Genomic DNA, 26551 nt, shown 5'->3' on the forward strand with positions numbered 1-26551 from the left:
CTGGCCTCAAACACAGAGATCTTCCTGCTTCTGCCTCTTAAGTGCTGGGAGACAATGTCCCCCTATGTAGACCAGGCTGGCCATCTGATCTCTGGGTGCTGGAATAATAGAGTAAATGAAAGTATCAAAATTATCATTTTATAGGAATAGTTTTAAATTTAAATAGGAACAGTTATAAGAGCCAAAGGTTCAAGAAAATATAAAGGGAAAACTGAAAGTTAAAAAAATTTTAATTGAACTCTTCACTGATTAAATCAAAAGCTACTAATATTTGTGTGTTTGGTTGGCATGACTGTCATTTTGTAATTAGAACATGAAGCCATCTATTAAAAGATGTATGAAAGTGTTAATTACATATTTATGGTATAACTTCAAACCATGTTTTCTTTTACTTTCATAGTGTTTTTTTCTGTCTACAAATAGTACCTGATTATTCAGTCTGACTTTAGTGTTCTGTCTTTTTAATGACCTGTACATAATTGTATATATAATAAGCTAAGAATATTAGCATATTCTACTGAGAGGCAAAACTCAATGCTTATCCCTGGGATAAGGTTCGTTTTGTTTTTGTGAGATAGGGTTTCTCTGTTTAGCCTTGGCTATTCTGGAACTCGCTCTGTAGACCAGGCTGGCCTCAAATTCAGAGACTGACCTATCTCTGCCTCCCTAGTGCTGGTAGTAAAGGCGTGTACCACCACCACCCAGCCCAGGGATAAGTGTGTGTATTTGAGGTCAAATTCTGGTTATGATTTTTATTGACTTGGCAATCATGGGGATTTAACAATTTCTAATCTTAGATTCTCCATTTAAAAGAAGGAAGATAATTCTTACAAGGATGTTCCTGGAATTAATGAGTTAATATGCAAAAAGAATTTGGCATTCTGTCTGACAGTTTTATTATGATTGTAGTGTTATGACTATTATTTACAGTTTAGAACACACTCATTGCTTTCTAGGCAAAGAGTGGAAGGTCTATAGAATGGGATTTGGAATTAGTGGCTGTTCTGAAGGAAGGCTTAGCAGCATGGTAGTAACAGCAGTTAGAATCATTTAGTGGATGCAGGGCTTATGAACTCTGTGATTCCTGCCTTGTCTTGTAGAATCATGTAAGTGCATTCCTAGCTCTGGCATGGTGCTCAGTATATTCCATGTCAAATACACTTGAATAGAAGCAAAACACTGTGCATGTCATTTAACCCCCCTGCATTAGTAAATAATCTCCAGAATTCTAGTTTTGGATTCTTTTGGCTTTGAGTCATTGTAGGTTTTTACCAGGTTTTGTAAACTAGCAACTGCTTGTCTGTGCTGGTGGGATAGTGAAGTTGGGGAAAGAAATGTCAATCTTCTTGTGTTGGGGTTGTGAGTTTTGGGTCCTGATAGCCTGTATTTATTTGTAGGAACACACTCAGTTTTGTCCCATCTTGCTCTTTCTTTTCCTGATGATCCTGAGATTAGTCTCTTGCCTATCACTGATCTCTGCTACCATCTCCCATTGTTTCTACGGCTGATGCCTTTTATTCCAAATGTGAAGTGTGAGTTTTTACTGTTGTCAATGAGAGCTAAAAGGTCTCTTGTTACCATTCTTTACTGAGCTTTACAGACCATTTAGAATATCTCAGTGTCTGAATTGGGTCCTTGAAGAAGGCTTAAGGGAGGTCAATTCTTCTACTTTGAGCTATCTAAGAACTTTGTTCATGAGAATCCTTTGGTCATACTGCCTTGGTTTGATTCCTAGTTCAGATTTCTATTCTAGCATGTCCCTGAGCATATTGATGACATTATCTGTAGCTTAGTTTCCTTGTGAAACACAGGCAACATGCAAGAGGTACATTCTAGGATAGTCAGTGAATGTCTAAAATCTGTACTTAGTTCTTTCTGTATAGTTTTCCTCACATATTCCTGCCTATGATGAAATGTAGTATATAAATTAGGTCCAGAAATCAATAACAATTATAGTGAGATAGAGATGTTATTATAGTGTGCAGTCTTAAAATTGCTAGCAATGGTTGGAAAGATGGCTCAGTGGTTAAGAGCACTGAGTTCAAATCCCAGAAACTACATGGTGGCTCACAACCATCTGTAATGAGATTTGATGCCTCTTCTGGTGTGTCTGAGGACAGCTACAGTGTGCTTATGTTAAATAAATAAATAAATAAATAAATAAATAAATAAATAAATAAATAAATCTTAAAAATATTGCTAGCATCATATAGCTTTTGTGTTTTGTACTCATTGTTCAGGAAAATAAATTTTGTTTGAAAACTGGCATACTGTGACATTTGAACTGATTACCAAGATGGCTGCTAGGAGACATGAGTAGATAGTGCATGTGCTAGACAAACATGATTTTGCATTTCTGGCTGGATGGAAGGGTCTGGCACCAGAATTCATCACACCATTACTCAGACTCGCACACAGTTCAGAGTTTGAGTTGCTTTTTTCTGGAATTTTGTCTTTTTTTTTTTTTTTCAGATTACAATTCATTTGTAGGTAAGAGAACTACTGTAAGGTTAAGCTTAGAGTATGGGGGTGGGGTGGGGTTGGGTGGTGGAGGAAGGTGGACCATTGCTTCTTCCTCCAAGTTGTCAGGATGAGGGCAATTATAGCTGCTTTCTTCCACTGTTCCTTTTTTATAATAATGCTTGGTGATGCTAAGCATCTCTCAATCCTTTTCATTGAGTGCTGCTCTGTTTTGTATGTGGTAGGTTCTAGGGACTTAGAGGTGAGTATAACAAAGTCCCTGGTGCCGAAACCTAACACAGCAAAGGAAGGAAGGGAGTGACATTATGGAGAGTTTGGTAATTATTACATATATAGAGAAGGAGATTTTACTCAGTGGGGGAAGGATAATAAAGGAAGGGCTGAGGACGGTTTTTAGAGGATGAGTTGGGATTTCTGAAGGAAAGACCTTTGGCAAGTATGGGTGGGGCACATTAGATCAGGACTATTTGGGAAACTTTTAGAAGAAAGTATGTATATATACACTTTAACTTAATCCGAGTGCACAGGTGTACACACACACACACCACAAGTGTCCCTTTTTACTGGTTCCTGGTTCTATCCTTCTGAATGTTTTCTATTGCTCTTTCCCTTATTACCTTGCGGTACTGAACCTGAAGCTCACTGGTTCAGCTAGGCTGGCTGATGGGGAGCTCCCAGGATCTGCTACCCACCCCTCTTTTCATTCCCATACTGAAGTTACAAGTGTGCATAGTCATGCCCAATTTTTACAGGATGCTGGGGATTTGAACTCAGGTCTTCATGCTTGCATAGCCATGGCCCATGAAGCCATCTCTAGCTTTTTTGGGATTTTCTGACTGAGATAACTTGTTTTTTGAAAAATCATTGCTAAATCATTTTAAAGCGCTTTTGCAGTTGTTGAGATGGTGTATACTTTATTACCTAGACTGCTTTTGAACTCTTGTACTCAAGTTATCTTTCTGCCTTAGCCTGACAAGTACATGGGGCCACAAGTGCTCAGAACAACAGCTTTCTTTCAAGAAAGAATTTACAGTTTTGGATTTAGGAATCTAAATTCTGTCCTGCCGAATATGTTGACCTATTAATTTTATGTGGATAATATCTATTTAGGTGCCTAAATAATAACCTTTAAACTATATGCTATACATGAATGTATTCATATCTTTACTTTTTATAAAGTATGTGTGAGTAGCAGAGAATGTTTGCACCATTAGCTATAGAGGGAGTGTTTGTTTATAGAGTAATAACATAAGGGTAATGAGAAGAAAAATGATCCAGACTGCCCAGGTAACCCAGTGTTGATTTCTATTACAGCTGTGTGAGTGGGTGGTATTCACTAATCTGCAGTGTTAAGTATGGAAACCTTGAAAAACACAACTAACTCTGTTCTCATGGTTAAAAAAAAAGAAGAGTTTACAGATGAAAGGGCAAAAACTTCTAGTTTGGGTAGTTACTCCCAGTATTGTGTTACTGAAACCTAATTTGAAGTATTAAAGAATTTAAGTCAGTTCTGTAACACAAAGTTTGGTTTTTCCTCTGGAGAGCTGTAGGGGGTGCTATAACCTTAGGAATAATGAACACTGGCTTTAACTAGCTACAGAAATTCAAAGGGCAGAGTGTCAGTATTTAGAAAGATTGATAAGACAATATGTTAGTCTGCTTGGTTGAAAAAAATGTGTTTTATCTTTAAGATTCTTTGGTATAGTTAAAATTACACTCTTTTTTTTTTCCGTTGAATTAATGTCTCACTGTGTTAATGTGTGTCCTACACTGGCCTCAAATTTAGATCCTTCTTTCAAGACATGTGCCACCACATCTGGCATGGTTGTCTTTCATTATATTAGTTAGAATGATAAACTGTTATCTTTCCCAATCTCTTCCCCTTCCCTTAGGTCTTATATCAAAAGATAATTAAACCATATAATGAGAATAATTTTAACTAAGTCTTAGTAGAGAAATAAGCCTTGTAATAGGATTCTATTTTAGCTAAATCTTTTTCAGTAAAGAAATAATTCCCAGCACCCACATGACAGTTCACAACTATCTGTAACTAACTCCAAGATCTGACAACCTCACACAGACATATATGCAGGCAAAAGCGTAGCAATTTGCATAAAATAAAAATATATTAGTAAAAAAAAAAGAAATAGCTTTGGAAAACAAATTATTGCACTGAAGAGGAATTAAAATTTTTAATTGAGTTTATTGTTCAGAGAATTTGTATAATGTTCTATGAAACCCAAACTTTTAATATTTACAGATTTTTGGTAACTTGGATTCAATTTCTGCCCACTGAAGAGCTTTGGCATTTGAAATTTGTTAAGTTAGTCTGAGCAATAGATTTTGAAGCAAAGTATGTTAAGGTTACCTACTTTTTTAAAAAAATGGTATATCTAAGTATCTCATTTTCTGAATTGTAGGCAGCTTTAAACAGTTCTGAGGCAAAGCTTGTTTCTTTGTTTTTTTTTTTTTCTGAAACTGTATTTTATATATTTATTTTGAAGTTCTATACTGTAGTTTCTTAAAAACTTAAGCAAATGTTTTACCCTTCTTTTCTCCCCCAAAAGGGAAAAGGTTTTCTCTGCAGTGGAGAATGCACTGATGTTGTGCAGGCTTTCTCATTTGTTTGCTCTGTCTTTGTTTTTACTCTAAAGGCACCACCTTCCATGGTCAGTAATGAACAACGCCAGCATGCAGAGCACATATTCCTGTCATTTAGAAAATCCAAGTCACCGTTTGCAGTTTGCAGGCATATTTTGGGTAAGTTTTCACTTTAAAAATATTTTCACATAACCAGAGCTTATTTTTCTGTCTTGAATGTTAGTTATTATAAATCCCTTTTAACACAAGCAGATTTGTGCAGTTAGTCTTTCTTACTAAGGATTTCTGTATTGCAGTAGGTATATTTAAAGTATTCTGTGAAACCAGAAAGGAGACTTAGGGAGAAGGATCTGATTTTGTTTGTTTGTTTTGTTTTCAAATGGCATATCATTATAGGAATTGTAATTAAGTTCCCTGATGCTTTTTTAAAATTTAAGGTTTTTTAGGGGAAGATCTGTATTTTCTCTCTTTTAGTTTCTTTTTTTTTTTTTTTTTTTTAAACTGGTTTATATTCAGCTTCCTTAGCTGAATTAGTCACTTTTGGGAAGGTTATCAATATAGGTAAATAAAGGAGTGATTTGTACTTAGGGTTCTTATGTCTAACATATACAGGAATGGTTTCTTACAAAACAGTTACGGGAATGATAGTTCTCTTGTCTATGATAGCATTTCCTGAGAGTTGTATATAATGCTGCCATTTGCCTCTTCTGTACTTTTTGATAGTAAAAAAGGGGGAGATTTCAGTTTGTTTGTTTTTGTTTTTCAAGGGAGGGTTTTTCTGTATAGCCCTGGCTGTCTTGCTGCTCGTTCTGTAGACCAGGCCTGCCTTTGCCAGGAGTGCTGGGATTAAAGGGATGTGCCCCAACACCAGCATTGTTTTTATTTTATAACCTGATTACTGTTGGCCTTTTTGTTTAGTTGGAAGTATCTTACTTAAGTTTTTAAAAATTTTTTTGAGTCTGTTTCTGACTACAGAATTGATTACTTGATAGGAACTAAAACATCTGACCATTTATTCTTATGATTCAGGTAGGGTTTATCTGTACTTCCCAGTACTCTTGGTTTTTATACAGAGATAAGCTATAATGATGATCATGTCTTCTAAAATGTTTTACATATCAGGCTTATAAAGTGAGTGGTCTTAGGTTGTAGTGGAAAGAGTTTTGTTGAATTATGAGATCTGGCTGCCAGTGGTGTTTCTACACAGCGTCAGCTTGAAGAGGTCAGCCTCTCTGAGCCTCTGTCATCTTTACAATAAAAATAATGATACCAGTTGCCTTCATGGGTGTGGGCATAGCAGTCTTAAGGTCTTGGGAGGTGCCCATGTTGTCGTGCATAAAAAAAGCATTTTGTGGACAATAAGTGAACATAACCACATTAATTTATTAGGTTTTTATTATTTTTTTTAAAATGATCATCTAAAAGTAAGTGCTTTGGCTGGCAGGAGCTAGGAGCGGTAGGAAGGTAGCTGTGTCAGTCAGAAGAGCTTATCTTTAAAGCAGTAGTTGTTAACAACTGCCTTTTCAATGCAAAATGAAGCCATTTTAATGGACTTTCAGTTGAGTTTTATACTTGAATGCATTTGTTTCTTTTACTAAGACATTCTTTTGCTCATACAGCATATTTAATTAATATTAAATAAAAGGAAGAGCTAAAACATCAGTCTAAAGACTTTAAAAGGAGTAACATCTTATTTTTACCATGAAATTATTTTGAATTCACAGATTTGAGAGACTATTGTGTTAAACTATGAACCTAAAATAGTTGGAGTTTGAGTTTATTGGCAGATAATTCACCTGCCTCACCTAGGGTTCCACCAGCATTTCATCTGACTTTCTGTTGAATGCAGCTGTGATTGTCGACTATGTTATAAGCATTTTATTAGCGTTTATTTGCTTATAGCACTCTCATTTTTCAGTGTGTGTATTTATGATGTACGGTAGCTTTCATAAGGGCAGAGCTTGTCTGGACACTGTAAAGAGCAGTAACCCTGTTTTTAGTTGTGCTTAATTCTAGTTGTGCTTTCAAAGTCAGCTCAAGTTTTACCTGTTAACTGCTTGAAGGATGGAGTCCGCAGCAACATGCACTATCATGAATGTACTGCGAAGCTCTGGGTTACGTTAATGTTTGCATCTAAACTTGACCAAAAATCTTTTTTAACCCCTTAGTTGCTACCAGCACAGAAGGGCAAATTCCTCTAAGAAGACTTCTCATACAAGTGGCAGTCAATCACAACTCAAAATTTTCACATTCTTATTTAGGGATGATACGTCATTTTGTAGAATGTCTGGGAAATATTATTTTCTGATAAAGAGCAAGTTTCTGTCCTCTTAAAGCCTTCTCTTTTCTGGCTTCAGTTTTATGTTTTCATTTCACCTTATTTCTTCTTCTTCTTCTTCTTCTTCTTCTTCTTCTTCTTCTTCTTCTTGTTCTTGTTCTTGTCCTTCTTCTTCTTCTTCTTCTTCTTCTTCTTCTTCTTCTTCTTCTTCTTCTTCTTCTTCTTCTTCTTCTTCTTCTTCTTCTTCTTCTTCTTCTTCTTCTTCTGTCTTTTTGCTTTTTTTTTTTTTTTTTTGGCTTATGTGTGGGTTGTCTGACTGTCTCTGTGTGTGCACACGTGTGTACATATTGCATGCTTAAGTTTAGACTGTTTCACCTAAGATGTCTTTGGCACTTAGGAACTTACTAGTTTTTTTTTAGGGTTAAATGTTTTTGTTTTGTTTTAAAAGACAAAGAAGCCCGAGTTTAATTCTTGCTAAAGAAATAACCAAGAAATGAGGGGATTGGCTTATTACTACTTCTGAAGTGACTCAGTAGTGCTCCTTTGCCTTCTCAGGGAGGGATGGGCTCTACTCACTCATCTTAGGCAGCCAGCGCAAAATGAAACAAACTAGCATGTTTAGTAGGGCTAGTAAACTTCTCTGTATCTGGAAAATTGTCATTGGTAATACTGTCAGTTTTATCTTCAGCTGAGACTTTACTATTAGTAAATGTAGGTGTCATTATATAGGGAATAGCTGGCATTTCAGAGCTTACAGTCCTGTGGTTTGAACAGAAACCTTTAAGGTTAGACTGCAGTGGCTGATCTATAGTAGGCTTGCTTTTATATTTAGAACACCTTTTTAAAATTAGTTTTCCTTTATTATTAGTTTTACTTCAAGTTTTTTCAAAGGGTGCTATTATGTTTCAGACAAAATATAATTTATTTTTTGTTTTAGAATAAAAATGACTTAGTTCTGTAGTCATTGAAGTTACTGTGGTAGCAAAGAAGGCATTCTTCAAAGTAGCCTTAGGTAGTTTATCATAGCACTTGTAGCCAGCAGCAGCTCTTCCTGGAGTGAGGTGAGAAATTGTAGCTGAGTTGTTAGTTCGTGTCAGTCATCTTCATAGCAGAGTGAGACTGAGGCCTGCGTGTGTGCAGAAGCTCTGCTTCTGAGTACTAGTCAGTGTGCAGAGTGCTTTCTGGCTTCTTTTACACATATGCTGTGTGTAAATGCACACTTTGAAGGCTAATAGCACTGTTTAATCAGAAAATGTAATACTCATTTAGGAAAAGTCCTACTTTTCAATTTGGAATTTGGCTTTCTTTTCCAGGATTTCTCCATCCTTAGATACAGCTTCTTATAGTAAGTTAGAGATCCTCATTTCCTGCCATATAGAGGTAGGTGTTGAAGAAAAGTTAAGAAGTATCTCTTGAAAACTTTGAAGTGTCATTCTTGTGCAAGACAGAGAAAAGGCTAGGATAGAAGCTCGGTTAATTTAAAATAAGTGTGTCTCAGTATTCAGCTGACAAAAGGTACCTTCTTGGTCTTGCCTTAGCACACAATTGTGTGCTTAGCAAGGATTAGTGTTATTTAGGTGGTCATGTGATGTAACATTTCCTCTCTGTTGGGCAGCAGTTTCTTCAGCTATAAGATGGAGCAGTTGTATAAGATGATCTTTGCTGTTTTTAACCTTCTGTGAGGCCTTCATATTTTTGCCTTCTCAAAATCTGTAGTCAAGAATTTAATTGTAGATGGAAGTGAAGACAAACAACATCCTTTCAAAAACAAATTTTAGTTGAGATTATATAACTCACTGTTTTTAGACAGTCATATTTCTTCCTAAGGGAGATAGATATAACTTGTTTGTGGCTAAAATTGTTTGACTCTGATAAAACTTCCTGCCACTCCATCCTCATTTCTGGAAAATTAAAATTTTTCTATAATAAGGTCACATTTCAGAAGCTATTTATTTTTAAAATTAATCACTTATTATATTGTAAGTTTTTTTTTTTACATTTTTGTGACTTCCAGTCATTATCTTAATCAGTTCATGTTAATGTAGCAAGGACTAATCAAACCTTAGAAACAGAAGCCCCAGATTCCAGAAGGTTCTTTCTACTTTTGCTATATTCAAGCCTCCTGTCTATAATGACATGCTCTTATTTAGGTACACCCATATTTTCACAGGTAATGTGTTGAGAACATTGGTAACATTTTTAATACATGAGCTTGCGCTAGAACCCAGTGCCCAGCTATACTTCCTGCTCGTCTGAGCTCTCAAAGGCATCATTTTTGGCCTAAACTTACTTTCTCATGGCTTTCAGATACTCATATTCAGTGTTCTAGGCATACAAATCTGGAGTCTAATCAGACTTTATTAAGAGTTTCACATGTTTATTTTTTAGACTTTCAAGAATTTCTACTTTTTCTTGACTTCATTTTGACTGTTTTCTCCCTTTTGATAGTGCTATTTAAAAACTATAGCAGAATACACTAACAAAAAAATAGAAAATTAATATAAAATATTTTTTACCATGTTAATTTTCTATTTTTTTTTTCTGATTCAGGTTTTAGCTCAGATACTATACCTTGCTAGGTAGGCGTGGTCTTTCTAAGTGTAGCCTTGGGATTTTACTCAGTTTGATCAGTACTGCAATCAGAAAATTAACAAGAACTTCTCACCTTGTGTAAATGTGGTTCATTAGATTTGATCATTTTGAAACAAAGAGCTTGGATATGGCTGTTTATTTCTGAACTTGCTATTGAGGTGGGCCATTCTGACGAAGGCTATAGTATTTTAGCAGCATGGCTCATCATAAATAGTAATGTTCAAAGACCAGTTTAATAAGATATTTTTCTAATAAAAAATTTCAGTTTTGCACAGGGTGAGAATCTCTTAGTCCACTTTCTGATTGCTTCATATTTTTATTTTTACTTTTTAAAGCTGTGTTATTTTTTAGTTCTTCATGCTTTGGAAGTAACAGTTGAAGAGAGGTGAGGAAAGTTTGTGAAAATTGTGATCGTGATTAGATGCCACCTGCCTGAGGTGTCTTCTGAGAGGAACTAACCTCTTTGTGGTGCTAGAGCAAGGTCACTGGATTAAAACCAGACCAGGTAACCATCTTATTCCTTGTCTGAAAAGTTCTGTCTTAAAATTAATAAATGCAAAGTACACATGGTAACATGAATTACTGCTTAAAAGGGGTTTTTAATTTTCTCTCCAGAAACCAGTAAAGTGGACTATGTCCTTTTCCAAGCTGCCACAGCCATAATGGAAGCAGTTGTCCGAGAGTGGGTTCTCTTGGAAAAAGGCAGCATCGAGTCACTGAGAACATTCCTCCTAACCTATGTTTTGCAAAGGCCTAAGTAAGTACCTGGGTGGTACCACTAAAATAGAGGAGGCTGTGTTCAGCCTCTATGATCTGTCCTACTTGACAACCCTTCCTTTTTAATGGTGATGTGTATTGGCAAATTCTGTGCACTAAGAGCGCTGACTGCTCTTCCAGAGATTCTGAGTTCAAATCCCAGCAACCACATGGCTTCTTACACCCATTTGTTATGAGATCTGATGCCCTCTTCTGGTGTGTCTGAAGACAGCTACAATGTACTTATAATAAATAAATAAATAATAAATAAATAAATAAATCAATCAATCAATCAATCAATCAATCAATCAATCAATCTTAAAAAAAGAAATACATGATACTGTTCTTGCTAAACTTTGAAGAATTTGATTATAAATTAAGGTTGATTTTTTTACTGTCAAAACTTAATTTTTTTTTTTTTTTTTTTGTTCTTAGATGCTTGGTAGTATAGTTTATTTCTTTTAATATGTTAGAGGAAGTTTGGCAAAGGCTGAGTATTATAAGATGTAGCTACATAGCCCCAGAAAGGAAGAAGAAATTAAACCACCAATAAGCCAAATGTTACCTACATATACATAAAATATTTTAGAAGAAAAAAATATTAATTTCTTTATTTACTTTGAAAAAGACCAAATTCCAGGAGTGAGGTAAATGAATTTTCTTTAATGTTTAAATATTCTTACAAGACTGTACATTGATTCTTTATGGGATTAACACACTTTTGCTATATTAGATGATTGTTTTGATCTGTACTGGCAAAATAATTTCAAATAAATTTTGATAATATATTCTTATAGTTAAAGAAAAGTTGAGAGAAATCTTCGTGTTTATATTTATATGATAAAGAAAGTAACTGTGTTTATCTGTAACAATACTTTTAAAAAGATTAGGGGTTGGGTATGTATTGCAGGTTTTCTGTTTTATATTGTTATTTTAAGCTAGAAATGGTATATCCTGCCTCTAATCTCAGCATTTGGAAGGCTAAGGCAGAAGGAATGCTTCAAGACAAAGCTAGACTGGTCTGCAATATGAAACTGTCCCTAGAAACTGGAAAAGAAAAAAGAAAAGAAATATCTGCCATGGGAGCTGGGGGGGGGGGGCAGTCAGTGGTTAAGAGCACTAGCTGTTCTTTCAGAGGACCCAGGTTCAATTCCTAGCATCCTAAAACCTTGCATCTTAAAACTGTCTATAACTCCTTTTCCAGGGAATCAAACGCCCTCACAGACATACATGGAGTCAGAACATCAATGTGCATAAAATAAAAATTAACTTATTAATTATTTTTTAACAAAAGAAAAAGAAAAAAAAGTTGAAGAGATGGAACAGTAATGGTGCTCACAACCATCTATGATGGGATCTGATGCCCTCTTCTGGTGTGTGTGAAGACAGTGATAGTGCACTCATAGAAAAAAGAAAAAAGAAAAAAAAAATGCTACTAGAGGCTTTAGTATTTAGGCCTCTATGTCTAAAGAAGTTTTTGTGGTAACCTTTGACCCCAGGCCTGGTTATTGTCAAAAAGCATCTTTATTTTCTTGGGATTTTGCTGTTTTTACTTTCCTAGAATAGTGATTTGACACTTTTTATGTGTTTGAATCAACTTTCATAACAGAATAATTTTCCTAAGTAGTCAGGATACATTACAATAGGATTTCTGGCCTCCTTGACAGCCTTTCACCACTCTATTCCAGAACTTTGCAGAAGTGGGGTAAATGTAAAGTGATATTGAGTATGTATAATATAATGTGTATGTAATTAAGATGTTTATACATATGCTTTCTTGTGCTATCAACATTAATTCTATTCCTAAATCATTTTGATTAGTTAAAAGCTATTTTAGAGTTGGTTATCAAAGGTTGTGTTGAAATAGTTCATTTCTTTTCTCAACTGCTTGTATGTGTTAGTGCTGTGTGTATGGTGTTAGGTGGCGAAAAGATCTTGTGCCTGCTACATCTAAGTATTGCCTCTTCCCCTAAACTATTTTGAAAATTTTTTAAAACTTACAGCAAAGATGCCACAGTAAGTAACACAGTGAACACATACCCCTTTCCTGATAGAAGCTCAGTTAACATTTTGTCACATTTGAGCAAATTGCCACCCACATACAATGCTTTCATCTTAAATACTGACTATATTTCATACTATCAATGTTCTAGACCTAATTGTCATATTTATATTATTATTAAATATCATTCTGATTATATGTTTGAGTTCCTCAACTATTTTACTAAGGTTAGGTATATTTTCCAGCCCTGGGTTATTTTTCTTAAGAGCAGTCTGTCTCTTTGGCTCTGTTAATATATGCTTTCTATATTTAGGTAAAATATGTTGTTTGTCTTTCAGTCCAGAATTTAACTACAGTTAGATGTTATATCCTGTTATGCATTTTTTAAATATTTTATGTGTTTGGGTACTTTAAATTTTTAAAGATTTATTCATTTTTATATGTATGAGATTTTTGCTTACATGTATATCTCTGCACCACGTGTGTGCCCATGGAGATACCAGAAGGCATTAAATCCCCTGGAATTGGAGCCATCATGTGTGTGCTGAGAACTGAACCCATGTTCTCTAGAAGAGCAGTAAGTGCTCTTGACATTTCTCTAGCTCCTGTGTATGAGTATTTTGCCTGCGTGTATATATATGCACATGTGCATGCCTTGTGCTCAAAGAAATCAGAAGATGGCTGGAATTATAGGTGGTTGTGAGCCACTATGTGGGTGCTGGGAATCAAACCTAAGTCCTTCATAAGAGCAGCAAGTACTCTTAACCACTGAACCACTTCTCTAGCCCCTGTCACATCTCTTTAAAGCCTGAGTAATTCTGCTCTTTTTTTGTTTTTAATTACATGGGCATTCTTATTTTATAGAATGCTCTCTGGTGTGGATTAGAGTCAAGTAACAAATCTTGATGTACTATACAAGCAGGATTATACAGGTAGCTTATGTGGTACAGTCTAGTGTACATATGGCTTGTGTATTTCGGGTCCTTAACCACTAGATAGATGTATAGGTTTTTTTTCTTACCTCCCAATTGAGGTAAAGTTTGGATCTGGTTTGATATAGTATGCCTTTTTTTTCTAGAGGCAGGTAGCATATTAGTCAAGAAAGCAATGTGTATTCATTACCATTCTGCCATACTTGACTCTGTGACCTTGTTCAATTTATGTTAATTTTTTCAAACTAACTTTCTGATAATTAACTGGGTTAATAATGTTCCTTGAACATGTTAATTTACAGAAACTCTTTCATAAAACCTATTAAATGTTTTAATTTTCTAGTTCTTGCCAATAGAGATTTTTTTCTTTTGGGTAAGGTCTCACTATGAAGTTCTGGCTGGCCTGGAACTTGCTATGTGGACTAGACTGGCATCCAGAGGTCGTCCACTAGCCTTTGCCTCCCGAGTGCTGGTAGTAAAGGCACCTGCTACCACCCCAGCCCAAAACTATGGAAGGAATATTTTGACTTTAGTTTTGATATAGGGACACGTGTTTGAAATTATTAATCTTGAGTTTTACATAAGTTAGTGTGCTTAGAGTAGGGTAGTTGATTTTCAGGATAGTGTTAAGTAGTAGTAACAGATAAGTCATGTCACATGCTGGTGCCTTGGGAGCCTTTAGTAATAACTTTCTGGAGAAAGTGACATCACAGCTTTGGCAGAGGGAATAGAACGTAGGACTGGAAGCATGAGTGTTGAGCCAGAGACTGAGTTCCATATGCCTGCCTACTGAGTGTGTGGAAAGAGTGAGGTCAGAGAGCAGAGTGGTGCTTGGCTGTCACAGACTTTAAAAGTACATGACTGTATGTATAACTGTCCAAACTGGGATACCTTTGAAAGTAAAAGTAGGCAATATTAATAATTATTCGGGACAACAGAATACTGGAACTCTTCTAGGAAAGCTACAATTGGTCTTGTTGCCCATGGTAAGGGATGTATTTGTCTCAAGGGAACAAGGTCACATTTTTATGTCATTTGAGAGGTTGTATTATTATAAGATTGGTGTTTTTGAATCCTAACCTTTAAGAAGAGGTTCTGAAAAGGCATTTAAGTCCTGGCCTAAAATGAATGATGTAGCCTAGATTAGGGGAGAACATTAGTTTTTACAGTATTCCTGACTATTGTCTCCATTTTAAAGAAGAGAAAACCAAGACTTTATTTTGGGTTGCACAGCTAGTAAATAACAGAGTAGCCCAGGGTCACTCAGGTAGTAAATTGACCTTGGTTAAAGCTGTTCAAGTGTATGAGTTTTTCTATAATTTAGGAGATTATACTACTCTCAGGTTAGATGGTATTATTAGAAGCTTCTGGTACAGTGTGAAACTTGTGAGTATTTATATTAAATATAGGTAAATGTTTTCACAATTTTTATGTTTTGCAGCCTCCAAAAGTATGTTCGGGAACAGATTCTATTAGCAGTAGCAGTAATTGTAAAAAGAGGATCATTAGATAAGTCAATTGACTGCAAAAGCATATTTCATGAAGTCAGCCAGTTGATAAGTAGTGGCAATCCCACTGTGGTAAGTATGCTAACTGCTTGTATCTATAAATATTTTTTATTTTAACTATCACTTATTGCATTCTGGCAATAGTAGTATAAAAGAAAGGCATGCAAACTAATGTGCCAAGCAGTTTTTATTTGTTCAGACGTTTCTTCTGATCTCTAAATATATGTGTGTAATACAGATATAGTATACTTAGCATTTTCATTTGAGGCTTGTTTTTTTCTGTGTTGCCACTGTGTTCATAATCATTTTAACTGATCGTAAAACATGATGAGTTAATACACCATGATATTCTTTTTTCTGTGTGTGGAGAGACCAGGACTTTGTTTATATCTTTAGCTGGCCTGGAATTCACAGAGATCTGCCTGCTTCCCCTGACTCCTGAGTTCTGGGATTAAAGACATACACTATCACTTGTTTTTGTTTTTGTTTTTTTTCCCCATAGTTTTAATCATTCTTTTGAACATTTCTTCACTGTAAGCCTTGGAAAGTACCAATAATTATAGAAATGAATGAGTTAAGTGTAAATGGTATTTAAGATAATAAAAATCATCAATTACACCATGATTTCCAGGTGATTTTTATCTTGTGAGTAGATGTCAGGCCATTGTTCTCGACCAAATTGCTTAAAGGAGCATGGTTTTCCTGCCCTGTCCACATTTCAGGAGTGTCTAGGTGTAGAAATTTCACCAGAGGCTATATTACTGACTAGCTCTGACTCCTGGGATGGTCCCTGTGGAACTGGAGTTAGTAGTACCTGGACATTCTGATTATTAGGTATCAAATCTAAGTAGATTTTTTTTTTTTAGGTATCACAATTAATTTTTTTAATTGAAAGATTTATGTGTGAGGCTGTACAATTTACAGACTCTTCTGTAAGAAGTATGGAACTTATTTATTAGTCGTGGTAAGACTTGAACCCAGATCCTTGCACAGGCAAGGCAAATGCTGTGCTACTGAGCACTGAAGCTGTTTCTGTTTCTGATGTAGAACTGTGCTAGTGTTAGAATAGTTTTAAAATGACAACCAAGATTATTTATATGGACTTGGTAGTCTTCCCTTTCACAGGAATGACCTTGTGTGTAGTCTGATAATCAGTGTGCCCTGGATGTTCTGGGTTGCATTACTCCCAGAGTTGCTCCCCTTTTAGATTTTGTTTTGGGACACCCTGTTGCATTTTGATAGTCTGGCCAGTTAAGTGGACAGGATTGGGCTGGAACAGTAGCATTGGGACCTGTGGCTAAAGCTCTCTGGATTAGATTGTTTTTCCAGGTAGGCCTCTCCTGCATGTCTCTTAGTCCTGGGAGAGCACAGTACAGGTAAATTGTCCTTGCTTTTTTAGGAGTAAACACATGCTAGAAACCTAGTTTTCTTCTTTCTTTTCCCTTGGATAAATTTAATGTAGCACAAAAAGTGATTCATGGCCAGTTGACAATAAGCTTATCTTGAGTCATGCAAATAACATGTTCTACAAAGGATAAAACAGACAGTGCAGTTAGAGAGCATTTTGCTATATTTATAGCACATACATTTGGATAAATTTAATATCCTTGATATTCTTGAAATGGTCAAAACCAAGACCCCCCACATATACTAATACATTTGCTACTTCCTGTGCATGTGCATGTTTGCTCATGCGTGCGCGATTGCGCGCGCGCACACACACACACACACACACACACACACACACACACACAGTTTTTGAGTTAGGATCTTGCTTTGTTACTGGCTAGTCTGAAATTCACTGTGCAACAGTCTGGCCTTGAACTTTTTCTTTAGTCTTCTCTTAGGATTGAAGGCATGTACCACTGTATGCAACAAGGTTTTTGTTTGTTTTGTTTTGTTTTTTTTTTTTTAGTAAAATTTCTAAATAAGAGGACTAAGAAATTCTGTAGTATTAGCAATTTAATATGTTGGAGATGGAACCATTTTTAATGATAGATTGAAATGATTTTGCTGAGCACATTGTAACATTAAACTTAAAAATCCTGTTTATGTGGTAAGTAAAATGTAAACATTGTGGTCACACATCTTTGCCAGGTTGTGTAAAGCTAGTTTAGTAGGTCCAGAAAATGAAATTGCAAACCAGTAAAATGTTTTAGTGTATCTTCTTGGATGGTGAAGAATTTGTGGGAATGGTTCGGAAATTTAAGGCTTTCTTAGTTTCATAGACAGGAATAACCTCAGAAGAAATGGTTAGAGCTTTGGTGGGAAAGTAGCATGCTGAAACAGTTGGTGGTCGTTTATGTGGTAGTTTCATGTGATACATGAAGAGATAGATGCCAGTGATAGAAATCATCTGACAGCTTTTTAAAAACTTTTTAAGTTCCATTTACTGTTTTATGCATGTGCATATGTGGATGACGTCTGGGAATCAGCTCTTCCCTTTCACCTCGATTCTGGCAGCAAGTGCCTTTACCTTCTGAAGCAAGCAAGCAGTTGCCCTGGCTGATGGTTTTCTGTGGATAGAAAGAGCTGACCTTAGGAGCTGTGAAATCAGATAACTCAACTTTCTCTTGTACTACCTCTAGAAATGGCATCTCTACAGACCTTCACTGGCCAGAAATTAGTGTTTGGCTGCTTACCTTCCAAATACTGGTGTTGGTTGTCTCCCCCCCCCCCCCCCTGCACTAGCTCTATTAGTCTCATGAACCTTACATGGATTTTGAGGCAGTTACCAGTTGTAGAGCAACTGTTTTTGGTTCATAGTTACAGTTCTGCCAAATCACCAACTTCTTACCTGGAACAAATATACACTGTAAATTGTCTAGGCATTAATTCCTTATAATGTAAAGCAGATGTCCTAGTGTCATTCAGAAGTGTTTGCACTATCTCCCTAGCAGCCTCTCAAACCATTCTTTGAAAATCTTGGGAACATAAGGTCTAATAAGTCACCCGATATAACGATTCTAAGTGTTGAAACACAGAAGATGGTATCTACTAGTGAAAGCTAATTATTTGTATATTTAAAAGATATGGTCAGCACACTAGCTTACTTTTAAATATTTTTAAGAATTATGATTGTGGTTTCTTGCAGATCATTTTATAGAAAGTTTTATAAATGTGTAAAACCTTGGAGAGGATATTTGATTATAGTGCCTTTCTTTACTGGTGTGCTCTTATTTTTAGCCTTTATAAAACCCTTTTTTTTAGTTTATCTTTAATTTTTATAGAAAATAGAGTTTTTCCATATAATCTGATTATGGTTTTCTCTTGCTCAACTCCTTCCATATTCTCCTCGCCCACCCAAATTTATGCACTTTCTTTGTGATTAAAGTACAATTATCTAAAAATAATAATAAAATAAAATAAAACAAAAGCAAACCAGAATAAGACATAGAATTTTTAAGGAACATTTCTTAGATGGTGTAGCTTTCTGTGTGCCATAGTGCATTGGTGATGTATCACGCATATACAGCTAAGAACTATGTCATTCATTCTCATCTTTGCAAACAGGGTTTCTTAATTCTGTGGTTATTTCATCTCAGCTGGGAACTGTCAGGCCTGCTGTCAATACTAGTTTGAGAGGAATAGGGAAACTCCTTCCTGGGAGATTAGCTTAGGTTATTTTTTAGGCTGACATACAAACTAAAAATTTAATCTATTTCATGTTTGCCTTATTTCCTTTGAAAGTAATAAGCCTATGTTAAATCATTCTGAAAGATAGTTAAGCAGTATTTAAGCCTCCTTTTCCTCTCTTTTTCATGTTGGGCAGAAGTGGGTGTGAAATTCACTTGTCTACCCAGGGCTGCCCCTGGATGAGATAGACAAGTTAATCTCCCTTATCGCAAAGTCTCATTGATGTTTTCTTAGAAGAGCAGCTGGAGGTCTGCTATATAGTATGGCAACCTTTCATACAGTTTATTCTTGGTAATAAAGATCCTGAGGCAAGAGCCAGGCTATTATAAGAGACAGTCTTAAGCTTGTGAAGTGAGAAGGCAATCTGTCTCTGGGGGATTTTTTTTTTAAGTCTTTTTTTTCCTCACGAGCATGAAATGAATGGCTTTGACAAGAAATGTGAATGCTACTCTTAGAATTTTAAGATGAAGACAGAGTTTTAAAAATTGTCAGTGAATAAACTTTTGAATTTCTAGTATTTCAGTGAAAGAAACTATACTATGAAAACAGTCTTTCTTTGAGAGTAGGTGTCATGTATCCCAGGTTGACTTTAAAATTTGGGATATAGCTATGAATACCTCAGACTTCTGATTCTTCTGTATTATCTTTCAAGTATACAAATTGCAGCCATGCACCACCAACACTCAATTTTATATAATGCCTGGGACCAAAACCAGGGCTTCGTGCAATACTAGACAAGCACTCAACCAACTCAGCTCATGAAGACTTTTAGACTTTTTTTCCCGGTAACATTGAGACCTTATTGTCTTGTCTTCTATTTGCTTTATAGATCTAGATTTATAATCAGCAAAAATAGGAGTGGGACATGAGTGATTACTCAGTGTTTAAGAGCCCTCCCTGTTCTTCTAGAGGATTGGGTTTTGGTTCTCAGCACCTGCATGGTAGCTCACAAGTGTTTGTAACTGCTATTTTAAGAGATTTGATGCCTTATTCTGGTTACATACATACATGCAAATACTCATAAATATAAAGAGTAACCTTTTTAAAAATTAGGAAACTTAACATATTTATTTTCTACCTCCTCCTGTGTTAATAGTGATATACAAATAATTAAAGATTCATTGATTCAAGTAATATCTAATGATTCTCTTCTAAGTGATAGTTATCTCATAGTTCTAATTTTGGCAGTCAAGAGGTAGGACCTAAACAACTCAATTATATGATAATTACAAAAATACTACCTTTGTTCTACCTTATCCTAATTGTTGCATTTACGAAGTGCTTACAATAAATAATTTAATTTTAATGCAGTGTAACTGGTAGGCAAAGAGTAGATGAGACTTTATCCGGATGAAAATGAATTGCCTTGCCTGCAGTTAAATGGGAAACAGTGTTTTAATTTGCATTTTTCTGTTTCCCTAGTCTAAAGAGTAGGTTTCTTATATTCCTAAGGATTTCTACAGGCTGTTTTTATTGCTAATACAGGCACAATAGATTTGTAACTGGGTTTCTAAATGGTTACCAAATGAGGATGGTGAGTGAAGAGCTGCCTGCTGGTGTTGTCCTATTGCAGGCAGCAGTGAGCCATAGACTGCCACAAAGGCCACTTGAGAAACCCTGGGAAGTGCACATAAATCAACAGGCATGGGAATCTGATAGCCTTTTGTTTCTCTAACAACCATTCATTGTCATATAATTGCTATAAAAAGGGCTTCTTGTAGAAAAATATACAGGGTATAAGTTCATTTAAAACATTTTTTGTTGTTGTTGTACAGATACAAACTTATTCTTTATGATCTTACATAAAGGAAACATTTTTTGTGATAACCTCTTAAAATTCTGAAAATTTGTGCTTATGGCTTTAGTTAAAGCCCTCCTTAGTATGAAAATCTCCTGTTTCCCAGTCCATTTTCATCAGATTTCGCTGAAATTTCTAATGACAGCTTTTGTTGTCCTTGAGTATCTAATATCCACTTGATTATCAGAGTCGATCTCTATAGTATAGAATGCTATCTAGCTGTGACTGACAAAGGGCGGAGTTAGCATTTGAAAGTGCTGGTGGTTAGACGGGGAGTAAAAGGCACTGTGCTTATGTCCCTGGAGCACTGAATGAATGCCTGCAGCAAGTAGACAGGAATCTTCTCCAGTGGTAAGTGAGACCCAGAGTTCATGATGTTAATTTCATATCTACACAAGTTTTTCAAATTGAACTCTTTTTTTGTAGTATCTGAAAATATCTTACTAAATTTCAGTTATCTGAAAAGTGATGAGTTTAGGTGTGGGTCAAAATAGCATCTAATATCTGCATGCTCTAATTATCTTCATGTATTAAATTTTAAGTGATGTAGTGAAATACAAAATAATTTCTACTAAGAGATTTCTGTTTTTTTTTAAAACTAGAGAAAGGAGTATCAAGCATATAAACTGTATGTTTTGTAACTAATATGTGTACATGCATTAAGAAACTAAAGAGCTATATATAAATAGCTTACAGTAATAATCCCCAGATAGTAAGATTATAGGTAATTTTATTTTATCTTTTTTAACCTTCTATTTTTTCAAAGATTAAAATATGCTATATTATTTTCACAAGCTGAAAAAATACTTATGTTTAGGAAGCTAAATCTGTGATGAGAACACATCTTGTTCTTAGTGTTTGTGTATTGAAAATAAGGGTTAGAGGGATGTTCCTCCTTAGGAGCTCTCCCACCCACAGAAGCTCTTCTCTTACTTTTCCTTAATAAACGGACATTCATCTGAAGAGTGGGGTCAGGGAGAGGTAGAGGAATTGAAACTATACTCACTTGCTTTTATGGGCTACTGTGCACATCCTATGTGAGTTTGCTTTGTTGGATGGCAATGTTTTTGATGCAGTTGGCTTCTGTTGGCTCCCTGTATGCTGAGCTATACTGTATAAAGGAAACCTACTTGTTGAAAATCTCAGTCCCCCAGCAATGTTCACTAGCTTTCCCTTGTTTATATTTTTATTTATTCATTTGACCATGAATATGAGCTTAGGAAATACTTATAAGATCAAATCTTTATTATGAATATGTTTTAGTAATTAAAATTAGGCATTGTACTAAAAATCTGAATATGACCATAGTTTCAAAATATAGCACTTTGTGTAAGTACCCAGAAACCAACCTGTGGTAAGTTGTAAATTACTTGTAGAAAGGTATTATAATGCATTATTTTTAAGGATGGTGACAGTTTGCATTTAACAAGTGCTTCTAGATTTTCAAAAGTGAAGTTAATGTGTAAATTATGTTTAGTGATTCATATCTGAGGTTAGTTTTCTTGTTTTAGACATGTTTTCAGATATTTTATTTCTTCATGATATAGTTGGTGTGGTATTACGTAGAACAGATGAATGAGAAGTAAGGCTAAGAGTTACAGAATACAGGCTACTAAAATTGTCTTCAGAATTATAGACTCAGACATTACTAGGTCTTGTGAGCTTATGTTTTTCTCTAAACTATTTATTTAATTTTGTTTATTATTTAGTATATTTCTCCCACCAAATCTTTTATAAGACTGTGTGTATGTGCATTTATGTATATAATCACATTTAAAGATGTTTGATATTATTTTAATATATCTGTGAAGTATTGATTGCTGGTGCTTTAATTTCCTTTTTAACTTTCTGGGGAGTATTTTTGAGGCAGAGTCACACTTTATAGTCTTTTAAGCTGGCCTCAGATGATCCCCAGCCTTAGCCTCCAAGTAATGAGGATTTGGAGAACTATGAACTATATGCTTCTATGCTTGGCTGATGAATGATACTTTAATCACCATTTAAAATGAATATTATTTAACTTAATAAATGCTTGAAATCCCTTTGAACAGTAAAGATAGGAACAAATTGCTCTCTACACGAGGTACTTATGCCTGATTTCTCAGACTGCTTTTCTCAGTCCCGCAAAGGTATTTAAACAGGCACACACTTTTCTGGAAGATTTGGGGATGAGTAGACTTTTGTATTAAAATGAGTGTATATTTTGAAGTAAACGAGTGTGGGGAACAGGGAGGGCTAAGTTCATTTCTAATGAGGAACACTTGCCTAATGATCGTAATGACCTTGGTTCAACCCTCAGTACAGACAATAAATACTAACAGAAGTGTTTATGTGTGCACAAAAACTAAACTAAGAGTAGCTATAGAATTTTCATTATTAAAGAAGGCACTTTTAATAGATACTTCTGGATTTTTCAGAATTTATGAAGTTACTTACCTGTGCTTATTTTGATTGTGATAAGAGGTGAACAGTATCTACTTCCTTTAAAACTTAAAAAAAAAAAACATTTTTAAAGGAAAAATTTAAGAAGTAAAAGTAGTTAAATGTTTATCCATGTAACTGTTACTTACCTTAAGCAAACATCAGTTCTACAAGTCTTTAGGAATTTCACTTTATGTATATTTGCTAAGATTTGTCAAACTAAGCATTTATAAGGTCAAGGTACTAACATCAGAAGCATTTCTGAACAAAGATACAGTTGGTAGGGTGGGTCCCACTGTGTTCAGCTGTTGTGTAAGCTAGCAGAAATAGTATCATCTTGACTTTAATCTTTCGGTTGTTCAGAGGTAGTGTGCATATTTCTGTTTAACCCCTGGAAATGTGCCAAAATAATTCATAGCCTTATCTCCATCCTTGTTACCTTGACTCTAAATAGTCTGTGAATAAGATTGAGGAATTGATATTCTAAGTGTATCTCGTGGACCCAACAAAAAGGAAAAGTTTCATTCTTTGATTTAAAAGGTTTTGAGGTACTACCTGTTTGAGGTAGACTAAAGTCTCTATTACTTTTCATCTGTTTGAGAACACATTTTACGTTCATCAGAACATAAGAGTGGGAGGCATGAGGCTGAATGTTGATGGCCTCTGTTAGATGTCTACCCTCTTCAAGTAACAGTTCTTTCAAGTGTAAAAATGTATGGATTATCGTGTAATTTAAATAAATCAAGGTGTCAGACAATTACTTAATTATTAACAACCATTAAAAATATCAGTTGTGCTCTAGGATTGAGTAAAATTGTGTCCTGAGTTCCAGTCTTCTGTGAGTCCAGATGTAATGTTAGCATTTTCCACACTACTTGGAAGGAGAGCCAGTCCTCTTAGTCACATTCAGGGTTCTGCTGGACAATTAGAGGCTCTGGAGCTATAATATAGAAATTATGTTTGAACAAAATATATTGAAACTAAGTTTTGAAAAAAATAATGACTTAAAATTATTTCTATCAATATAGCAAACTCTGGCCTGTTCTATTCTAACTGCTCTATTGAGTGAATTTTCAAGTTCAAGTAAAACTAGCAACATTGGACTGAGTATGGAATTCCACGGTAACTGCAAACGAGTCTTTCAGGTATTGATGCCTTTGTTTTATGTTTTAATTATTGGGCAGTCCTTTTTGGTTTGTTCCCAGTGGTGAGAGTATTTGTTTTAGGTATTTGAGTAGTAGCTTATGCCTGAAGACTTGTGCTGAGCTTTCATAGGATACAGTAAATTGTTAAGTTTGATTTCTGTAATTGATAAGTTGAAATTCAGTTCTCATCTTTAAGTAACAAAAAAGATAACATTATAATAAATATATTCCTTTGTTTATTGTTTTCTTATCAAGTTTTGATATAAATATTTCAATTGATTCTTCTAGCTTTAAAAATAGGACTGGCACAGTGCCAAAGAAGGTCATATATTTAAAATGTTATTGCAGATGGTGTGGGCTCTTTGTCTCTCGAGTGTATTGTTTGACTCGAGTAAAGTTATGTGAAGGCATTGGCTTAAGTCCTGAGGCTCTGCACTATAGCAACTGGCTTTGCCAGCTCTACTGTCACATTCGCCCTCAAAGGCTTTCTTGCATGGAGGAGCATTTATATTACAGTTTATAGTGTCACTTGAAAGCACACTGATGTTAGAAGCCTCAAGATGGAAAACATTCTTAAAGAAGTAGTACCATCTAATGGAAACCTTAAGGTTCTTGTTTGTTTTATGATTCTAAAAAGGAATGCACTTTGAGTAAGCGTCTTGCAAATTTGTATGTGATTTATTGTTCATAGGAAGAAGACCTTCGTCAGATCTTCATGTTAACTGTTGGAGTTCTGCAGGAGTTCAGCAGACGGGAGAACCTCAGTGCTCAGATGTCCTCAGTGTTTCAGCGATACCTTGCACTAGCCAATCAAGTCCTGAGCTGGAATTTTCTCCCTCCAAATTATATCCTTTTAACAGTGGGATAACAATGGGATAATGGTATTGACTTTGTAAAAGATATAATCATGAAGCTCAGTCCTGTATATCCTTAGCTTTTTGTGTGTGTGATGCATTCTTTTGGGTGGAGGTTTTATCTTTTTGAAGAAATGGAATTTTATACTGTAGTACAGTTGACTGTAGAAAGGATGAAATCATATTTACTACACTTCGAAGAGGATTGAATGTATGGCGGCTTTTGGTGGTTAATATGGCTGTTGCTGACTAAGGAAAGAATGGTAATTCTGGGAAGTAAAAGACAAAATGTATTTTGAAAGAAATGCATTTTTATTCAGCAGTATTTCCTTTTGGTTATGTGATTAGATTGTTTTCTGACTTTGCTTAGTTAGGACGACTTTGTTTTTGTCCTTATGCTTATTGCTTAAGTGTATGTAATAAGGTAGTAATATGCTTTTGGTTCAGAGCATCTGCTGCTGAGTGTAAGGGCTGTGGTGCCTGCTTGTAGCTTTGTTCAGTCAAGGAGATCTAGGTTTAAGATCTAGGAGCTTTAATCTGCCCTTTCCTAGGGCTCTGGAAGAGTTTGTTTCAGAGAAAAATTTGATTCCTAAGAAGATAAGAAATCTTATCAGAACTTTAGGTTGAGGCTCATCTTTGTTCCAATAGAGTCAAGATCATATATGTAGGTTTGAGACCTATAAAAATGTGAGACTTAAGGTATGTGATAAACTGTGATTTCCATTGTCAAGTTACTATATTTGTCTACTAGAAAGTAACTGTAAAAGGCAGGTGGTATGAGAGAAAGTGAGTCACTGACTCGTTAAAGCAGGAATTCTCCAGGCTTCTTTGCTACTAAGTTAATCACATTCTCCTTTATGTCTGTTCTTTCTTTTTCACCTGTTAACCAGTTTTATATCTTTAATATATAAATTTAATTCTTTAGAGTTGTAAGGGGTACATACTTTCTTTTTTTACTTTGGGTTTTTGAGAGAACTGATTTCTGTAGCCCAGACTGGCCTTGAACTTACAGGTGTCTTTTTGCTTCTTCAGTGTTAGGATTTTATTTTAGGCCTGAGTTGCCATGCCTAGGCACATGCTTTCTTAACTCTTCATTTTTAAAACATTTTTCTTTTGAATGTCACATTGTTTGCTTCAGGCTACATTTTCTTTCTTTTCAGTCCCTCTCTTTTGAGCTAAGACAGAATCTGCAAATCTAGCAGTCTGGTCTTGAACTCATGATTATTTTTTTTTCAGTCTCCCAAATGGTAGAATTATGGTGTATGATACCACATCCAACTTGTTTCTTTTTTTTTTTTTGTTTGTTTGTTTGTTTTAATTTTATATATTTTCATTGTATGAATGTTTTATTTTTCATGTGTGTGTCTGTTCACCACATTTGTGATTCTTCCCATGAGGTTAATCAGATCCCCTGCAGCAGGAGTTACAGGCAGCTGTGAGCCATTTTGTGGGTACTGGGTATCAAACCCAGGTCCTCTGTAAGAACAGCCAGTGCTCTTCCATCTCCCAGTTCCTTGTTTTGTTTTTTAAAGGATGACTTGGCAGAC

At 35.3% G+C, this 26551-nt stretch overlaps 1 protein-coding gene across 2 annotated transcripts in view; it reads left to right on the plus strand.

The window, feature by feature from the left end:
- XPO4 (exportin 4) overlaps positions 1–26551 on the plus strand; it is a gene marked incomplete at its 5' end in the record, with an annotated part of 83135 nt that overhangs the window by 10207 nt on the left and 46377 nt on the right. For both annotated transcript variants that reach the window (XM_080926014.1, XM_080926015.1), the window contains 5 exons: positions 5136–5241; positions 10568–10709; positions 15084–15222; positions 24034–24150; positions 24842–24994. In XM_080926014.1, the coding sequence (XP_080782140.1) occupies positions 5136–5241; positions 10568–10709; positions 15084–15222; positions 24034–24150; positions 24842–24994 (657 nt within the window). The remainder of the gene's footprint in view (positions 1–5135; positions 5242–10567; positions 10710–15083; positions 15223–24033; positions 24151–24841; positions 24995–26551) is intronic.

Source organism: Micromys minutus (assembly GCF_963924665.1).
Source record: "Micromys minutus genome assembly, chromosome: 12".
Lineage (NCBI taxonomy): Eukaryota > Metazoa > Chordata > Mammalia > Rodentia > Muridae > Micromys > Micromys minutus.